General features: G+C 31.3%; 1 protein-coding gene across 1 annotated transcript; it reads right to left on the reverse strand.

Moving 5' to 3' along the window:
• Positions 1-3560: 3560 nt before the first annotated feature.
• FBL17 (RNI-like superfamily protein) lies at positions 3561-7265 on the reverse strand. Its single transcript, XM_079074418.1, has 11 exons — positions 6505-7265; positions 6115-6216; positions 5426-5570; positions 5146-5330; positions 4952-5056; positions 4770-4867; positions 4463-4677; positions 4316-4382; positions 4138-4223; positions 3933-4031; positions 3561-3839 (listed from the first exon to the last, which is right to left on the reverse strand). Exons 1-11 carry the CDS (start codon positions 7125-7127, stop codon positions 3768-3770), a joined length of 1797 nt encoding a protein of 598 aa, XP_078930544.1. The 5' UTR covers positions 7128-7265; the 3' UTR covers positions 3561-3767.
• Between the last annotated feature and the right edge of the window lie 1616 nt (positions 7266-8881).

The following is an 8881-nucleotide window of genomic DNA, read 5'->3' on the forward strand; positions in this document are numbered from 1 at the left end:
AAAAAAAATGTTTTGTATTCATACAGAAAAGTGGTTTTTAAATGAAAAAAATAAATTTATACAGTTTCAAATATTTACATGGTTTCAATTGGAAAATGGTAACATTGAACGAAATATAAAAAATGATGTTCAATTTAGAACAAAAAAATAGGATGTCAAAATTAAAAAATAAAATAAAAACTTAGTGTCAAAATTAAAAAAGTAAAATCATTGTCTTTTGTGAAATAAAAATCAATTTTGACACATCAACCTACAATGTACATCAACAAGCAACTAGATTGACCCAATAAATAGTCAGAATTATAACAAATTTAAAAACACCATCAATATTGAGACAAAAAAAAAACAACGTCAATTTAGAAATATAGTGTAAACTTAATGACTTTTGTACTAAAATAACAATACTAAATCATTTTTCTTCTTAATAAATGAATCCTTTTTTGACACGTGTCCTTTTCTTATGATTTCCTCAGTTATTGTTAAAATACCAAAATACCCTTTACTTCTTCAAAACCGTAATGCCTTATGATCTCCAGAAATCTCGCTAAATACATTAATCAGTAATCACCTATCTTTTTTTTCTCTATTTTCTATCTTAAACCCTAATCCTCCTCCCCTTTCCATCGGTTAACCCGCAGCAAGCTCCTATTCGATTTCAGCAGCAACATCAGGTTAGAGCTTTTCCTCACCTACTTATTTCCTCTCAAAATTTCTCATCAAGACTTCGTGAGTTGGGTATTTTCTCTGTATGATGATAACTACGATTTTGGAATTGTAGATAGTCTATGTTGCGGCTTTCAGGTTAATCAAACCGAGGACTTCGAATTTAGGGATTTTTGTCTTTTGCATTCATTAATATTGATTTTCAGTTTATTTGATGACAGACAAAAGAGTATAAATCATATATCAAACATCTGTGATAAAATCAAATCCGAAGCTTGCACCTAATTCTGCAATGTTTTCTCCATCAAAATCCTATGGAGCGGTTGTTCTTTGTGGCACCTTTGACCGCCTACATGATGCTTATTGTATTCTGCTTAAGGTTCTTTTACCCATATTTATTTATCTCCATATAACATACAAGCATATACTCATTCTCCTTATGAGATTTTGGTTAATTTCTTTTAGACGTAAAATGTTAATTACAGGCAGCTACAAAGTAGCTGCCAGGGATCAAACAATAGTTGGCGTTTGAGTGGACCTATGGTTTTCAAGAGAATAGGTTTAAACCTTGCTCCTTCCTTTACAATCTGTTTCCATTATGTGGCTTGTGAAAGTATGTTTCCATAACTGCATCTGTAGTTTATGATTGATATGGAAGGAATTGAGTTCCATTGTTTATTTTATTTTAAAAGACCAAAATTTCTTTATCATATATACTTACGTAAATAAAAACAATTCAGTTATTTAAATTTATGACAAACAACACTAAGTAGATATGAATGAAATTTTATAAATTATTTAATTTCTTCAAATGCACGGCAGATTATGATTGTCCAATTCCTTTAATAGACTCCACTTCTTACAAAAACCATTTCTCTTAATATAAATATTAAAACGAGGATCATTCATAGAAAGTTTCAACATAATAAGCAGGGGCGTCTGGATGATAGTGGGGCTGCAACTATGAGAGCTATAATGGATTGGCAGTATTAACATAAGGAGATAAAAAGTTTACTTTCATGTGTATTGTGAAAATTTCAATTCACAAAAAGTTGTTCAACTTATTATCAATTTGCCGAATACTATTTTTTGATCAAATTCTTAAAGTTATTAGAGTAATCTTGGTTGCTAGAAAGTTAATACTAAAGTGAGTTCAATTGTGTGTGTTTGATGTAATTCCAAATGTTGATACAAGGAGATATTCAATCTGTTTCACATGCACAGTACATGATTAGCTATTAAAAGGTAAATTTTTGTTTTGCCTTGATTTTATGTTTTTCATGTGTGTTTGAGTATTATAGATTAAATCTCAATGTTGCTTTATTACAATTTAGTTCTTCAACATCTTTTAATATTCAAGTTTATATGAAAGAACAGTATACCCAAAAGGTACAATTTATTTCATTTCTTAAAACAAATCTTGATGTTTGCTCTTGAATAGTTGAAGAAAAAAAATATTGATGTTTGTTTATAAATATGCAGATAGTGGTGGTGGTTGTCGCCTATCTTGTGCTGATGAGAGCATAAGTCATCTTGTGGGGCCTCAATATGACCACACAATATTTGTGAATCATAAAAAGTTAAAGATAAATTGGCACAATATGGTTTAGAGCTATGGAAATATGCAAATCTGTTTCACTTAGTAACTTTCTTAGACAACATGGGAATTTAGTTTCTGTTTGTTTTCACCAAGGTTTTTTTTTTTTTTTTGTAAATTACTAAAATTTCCTTTTTCTCTTGAAAATTCAAGATTTAACCCTTTTAACTGTATAGAAAGGATTATACATCAAAAGTCTACCCAATTAATATTATTGTATTTCATTATTTCAATTTTTTCTTATTAGGACATGATACCTTGAAAATTTATCCCATATAAAACAAGAAATTTGCTTTGTATTTTGATGAAATTTCTATAATCGAATTGATTTAAAAAAACAAATACAAAGTAGATAAATGAGCAAAGTAGATAAATGAAGTGAATGGTATTAATAGCTTCCGGTATAAGATTATTAATTAGTTGACATGGTTTTGTGATAATGTTAAAAGAATATAAGTACATCCAAGAGTAAATTACTTTTTTGGTCTCTTAGTTTTGCATATATTTGCAATTATGGTCATAAAATTTTATATCTTATAATTTCCTCCTTATTTTGATGCTTCATAATGGTTTTGGTTTTTAGATGGTGTGGCTTGGTGGAAATGATATCTAATACATAAATCGGTTAAAAAAAATTAAACTTTTAACAACCAAACTGATATTATGATGATATTGTGATTTTTAGTATAATTTAAAATATATGTCAAAGGACCCTAAGATGAACCTCATTAAAATTGAATCCAATGACACCAAGTTTTATAGCAATAATTATAGTTCTCTATTGAACTTTTCCCTATATAAAAGTCCAACCAACATTTGTATCTTATTAATTTAATAAAATTTTATAAATCTTTTACCCGTGGTTTCCACGGGTTGTAACCTAATTTAGATAAAATATTAACTAGGAAGTAACAAAATAAAACAATATTAAATCATTAAAATAAATAGTAGCCAAAAATCAGCAAACATTTATACATCCTTACAAATTTGTAGAGATTGTGGTTGTATTATTTTAAACCCATATGTACTACAAAAACTTCAAAAGTGTTGATATTAAATAAATAAATAATGCTACAGTTATTAAACCAAATAATAACATCACATAAATCAAATCATTTAAAACTAATTAGTAATAATATAAGTAGGCACTTTTAAAATACAACTATTAAAATGTGTAAAAGTAGAACACAAATGAATCAAACCAAAAAGAAAGACATTATTTTATGACTTGAAATAACAACATTTTCATAAGATAGTATAAAGGAAACTTTAAGTAAAAATGGATTAAAAGCAAAAGAAGAACAAGAATAAAACGGTTTTTACTTGCTTGCATATGCATGGCATTTTTATTGCAATGACATTAAGATACCATAATAAAAATATAAAGTTTGTTTAAGCCTGTAAACTAGCAACTTAACTTCATTACAGATTGATTTGGACAACAGAATGAATAATCTACTGCACATAGTTTATATTTTATAACAGCTTCTACACCAATATAATTTTATTACTCCACAACCACCCTCACCCTGCACCTTCTCTTTTGAACCTTACAACTTATTTTCTCATCATCCAATAACTGCAAATTTCCCAATACAATTTTATTATTTTTTTCATTTAAATTATATTATGTTTCAGAGTGTAAATAAATAATATATATACATATATGTACCTGTTGGCTAAAGGAAAATGGAATTCTAACTCTCTTGGAACCATCAGCCATTCTCTTGCGAGAAAATCGGTCTTCTACAGGAGCAGAATCACTGGAAACCTGAGATTTATACAATCATAGAAGAGTTTAGTATTAACCAATACCATTAAATTTTTAAAATCAATTAATTTTATTTTTTATAGAATAAGCATAAAGGGTAGTTCACCTGAGTTTGAACTGCTTCGATTAATACATCTTCACAACCAATAGCATGCACACTTTCCAGTTTAGGGCATTGCAGTACTAATTTTTCTGTTATCAGACAATTGAAATTCAGTAAAAAGAGAAGATGCATCACACACATGCTATAGCTATTGAATTATATTAGACATTATAAAAGTTACCTGGATTCAGATTTTTACATGAGTTCAGGTTTAGATCATTGAGATTAGGGCAGCTTAGATACAAGGACTGCAAAAGTAAAGATAAAAGGTTCAATAACAAATTTTATGTAAAAATGAATAAAGTAAAAATGTTTAAAATGTTCTTACATCAAGACTAGAACAACCCCAAAGGCTGAGCTTTTTCAAACGGGCATGTTTTATAAATAACTTCTGATATAAAAGATGCAATTTGCTGTTTGGTGATATTTTTGAGTTTGTATCATTGTTTGAATGTTGTGTGTCTGACTCTGAATCACATATTGTCATCCCACAATCCATCAGTTCCAAAAGTGGCAACTGGGCTGTGGCAAACTGGATACCACCTGATTATACACAATTAAAATCAAAATCAAATGTTAATTGGTGTCAAATGCAAAAATCGATTATAGAAATATAAAGCAAGTGAATTAATTACTTGATGTGATGTTAGGGCATAGAGCAACAAGCAGTCTTGTTAGGGTTTCAGGAAATACATTGCATATCATCCCAATACCACTGTCACTTATGCTAGACCTGTAATTAACAGAAACTTATACAATCAGTGAATGAAAAAAAGATTGATACACTAATGGTATAAAAATACAAATGAAAACATACCCACTCAGGTCAAGCAATTCTAGGTTTGAGTATGATTTAGAAATTGCTACAACAGATGCATCGGTTATTTCTGATCCAAGAACAAATGATAACATACGCAAGCACCTAAAGTGACACCCATTATGGCAAGTTTTAGTATTTTTTTTACAGAGCCTGATTAGACATGATTATGAATTTTAAATTACTTGGTGTACCTTAAATTTGCAGCAGTGAGAGAAAGGACAACGGAATGGGAAAGTTTAAGGGAAGCAATGTGAATGTTTTGTAATTTAGGGCAGCTTCTTCCAAGCCCATCCATCATGGTAGTAAGATCAGTCGTATCTTTCTCTTGGCAGGAGAAATCAAGGGATATCTCGTTTAAATTGGGAAGATTGAAAACCTAATTGAGATCAAAAAAAAAGATGTTAATAACAGGGAATCTAATAAAAGGGTTTGTAGATTGTAATATGTAAGAGCGCTTTTGAAGATAAGTACCATTTTTGAAAGGGAATGAAGATCTGAAAGCCAAAGAGTGGAGAGAGTGGTGGAGCAGAGAACAAAGCTTGCAAGGTTAGAACACCCTTCCATCTTAAGACTTTTCAGACAACGCTTATCAGCAACAAAACGACCCAAATCGTCCCTAAAATCGTGCATACAAACAAAATCACATTCAGATGCAGATAGATTAAGGATGCGATGACTACAAAGCCAAATCTAATTGGGATTGCTTGCATATAGACAACAAGCTAAAAATGTTTTTAATACAATGCCACGAAAACTTTATTGTATCAGAAGACACGCTACAAATTATGTATGTATTAGACTTAGAAAGGCAGTGACTGCAAAACCAAATCTAAATGCGACAATTAATGCCTTTTTCCAGCATACACAACATTTTAACCTAACCAATGTGATTAAAAGTGCAGCTAAACTCAGTCAAATTAGTTCATTGAGAGGTAGAGTTTGCATAATCTTAAAAGATAAATCAACCATATTCTGAACCCGATACAGAATTATTTTCTGGGAGTAGTAGAATAAAAATAGATGAGTGCGTTTGTGAAAACATATTGTTTATAATATAAGAAAAAAGTTATCAAAGTATGATTATATATAGACATGTAACACAATCCAGCAGAATCCAAAGCAAAGGTACTAAAACCGTATAAACAAGTTGGGAAATATACCCAGTAATGCGATTGAATGAGCCTTCACACGTGAAGATCTCCAGAGATTCCAGATTCGGACAGGAAAAAGCAATGCAGGCCAACATAGTTGAATCCATGTCACTGCAAAATATAAATCACCTTACAAATCAACCAAAGTTTACCATTTTTCATTAGATTTTCTTTTTTATCTGCGAGATCTGAGTGTTCAACGTCGGTTTTTATCAAATTAATTAGTTTTTGAAAGGTCAATTTAACTAGTTTAAGAATCACCATTTTGTGTCCATTGACTGGTCACTCTGAGGTTCGTAATGTAATTGTTTAAAAACCTCCTTAAACGATCTGTTTAACGTCGTATAAAACTAAATAGTCCGATCGGATACCAAAATTCTAGATCTGAGATTATCGAACCTTTCCATCGTAAGTGATAATCTAACAAGAGCCGGACATTTCTGTAAAACCGATCCCACGCATCCAACTTGAGTCTTAGCGGGGACTTTAAGTCGAAGCTCTTCGGCAGCTTTCCAAAGCCGTCTAGAAACATCCAGCCATCCCTTACACACTTTTGCCGCCGATAGCAACGACGGCGGCGGCAACCTCCGCAACACCTCCCACAAGCAATTCACCGGCAACTCACCAGATCCAACATCCAACTCCACATCCGGCGAAAGGCACTCCTCCCCTCCCTCGTCGTCCGACTCCGGTAAATCGTGAACAACGATATTGTCAAACGACAAAGCTCGTCGAAGCTTAGAGCACCGCTGCTGGCGCCGATGCGGGCGAACAGCAGATAGCAGAGGTGAAGCCGGAATAGTGGGGGTGGCGGATGAGGTTGCAGAATCGGTCGGAGTTACAGCCGCTGAGTTTGAATCGGTGGTTGATAGCGGTGGTAGGTGACAGACGTGGCCTTTCTTCGGAAGACCACATCGGCCACAGTTGTAGTTGCCGCGTCGCTTTCCTTTTTTAGAAAAGAAATCATCGGAGAGATATCTGGCTCCGCCTGGAGTGACCGGATGGGGCTGGTGTCCGTGCATTTCGTCTAGGATTTGGATTTTAGAGATTTTAGAGAGAGGGGGGGAGAGATAGGTGGGAAAGTGGAGGGATTGAGTGGTAGAGGGAAATGGCGAAGAAATAAAGAGAATGTTGAAGAGAGAGGCGGGAGATATTAGAATGGTTGGCGCCTTGGTTTCAATTTTGGTGGAGCGTTTTCCGCTGTGAGTAAACAAATTAAAAGCACGTGATGTCCTTTCTCCCTTTCTCATAATACCTATTCTACCCTTGGAGCCTGCAAATATCTCATTAAAAAATACTAATATTATATTTAATATTACAATAATATTCTTTTATTATTTTAGGTTTGCGTCGAATAAAATTAAAATATTGTTTATATAAAAAGAAACAAAGTCTTAATTATTTTTCCTTTTTTTGCTAATGCGCAGTTATTACATATTTACATATTTGAATTGATCCAATTGTCGACTAATGATATGGTATGTTGTTATTAATACAAAAAATATATATATATATTATGCTAATATTTAAATAACATGACAGAAGGTCTATAAAAACATAGAGTGCTTCAAACAAGATTGCCGCAACCTAATTTTGTTACCAGTTGTATTGAACCTAAAAATAATTGTAAAATGTAAAAAAAAAAAGACAATTAGCCTAATATTTTATTACTTTGTCAGAACAAAAATCAACCAAAAAAAGAAAAAAAATGACACATTGTACCAAGTAATTTACATTGAGTCTTTTAATTAATTTGAGATTTTCTAATATGTCCTTAAGACACGATACAAGAAACATTAGTTATAACAAATTTTATCATAATTAAATATGAAATTGACTAATTATATATAGATTATTACCATATTATATGAAATGCATTAATAATTTTCATAATAAATATATTTTATATTAAAGTATGGTAATATTTGTTGAGAAATTTACAAAAATAGCCAATTTTCTTAATTACTTTGTAGAAAATAGCCAAAAAAACTCTAACATTATAAAAATAACTCAATATCACATATAGATTAAACTCATCTGCAATTTCTCCATTTTTATCTGTGAATGTACAAGTCAGTAAAGCACGGACGCACATTATGAGTTGTACGTTCGTAAATGTTTTTTTTAGTTTTTTTTATTTTTTCCGGTATAAATACCCTCACACATGACTAAAATCGCAGATGAACTTAGTTCATCTGCGATTTCCTCTGAAGTTCATCTGCGATTTTAGGTTTCTTATTTTTTTTAACGAATTTTATCCGTGCTTTAAACACGTGTACTTTCGTAACAAAACAAACAAAAAAAAACAAAAGAAAAACAAAAAACAAAAACAAAATTGTAGATGAACTTCAGAGGAAATCGCAGATGGACTAAGTTCATTTGCGAATTTAGTTATGTATGAGGGTATTTATACCGGAAAAAATCAAAAAAACTAAAAAAAAAAAAAAAAAAAAAACTATCTGCAAACGTACAACTCATAATGCGCGCCCATGTTTTACTGACTTATACATTCGTATATCAAATGGGGAAATCGCAGATGGGCTTAATCCATCTGTGATTTTGATGGTTATTTTTGTAATGTTTGGTTTTTTTGACTATTTTCTAACAAAGTAATTAAGGAAATTGGTTATTTTTGTAATTTTCTCTTATTTGTTATAATTAATGTTTTATATGTGCCCTTACGGCACTTATTAGAAAATCTAAACTAATTTTCGTGCTTTTTTAGGGAATAAAGTTATTTTTGTCGGGTCTAATTGGTCATTTTGGCAAAATAAAT

Source organism: Lactuca virosa, chromosome 9, assembly GCF_052849685.1.
Source record: "Lactuca virosa cultivar CGN04683 chromosome 9, Lactuca_virosa_CGN04683_v6, whole genome shotgun sequence".
NCBI classification, from domain to species: Eukaryota; Viridiplantae; Streptophyta; class Magnoliopsida; order Asterales; family Asteraceae; genus Lactuca; species Lactuca virosa.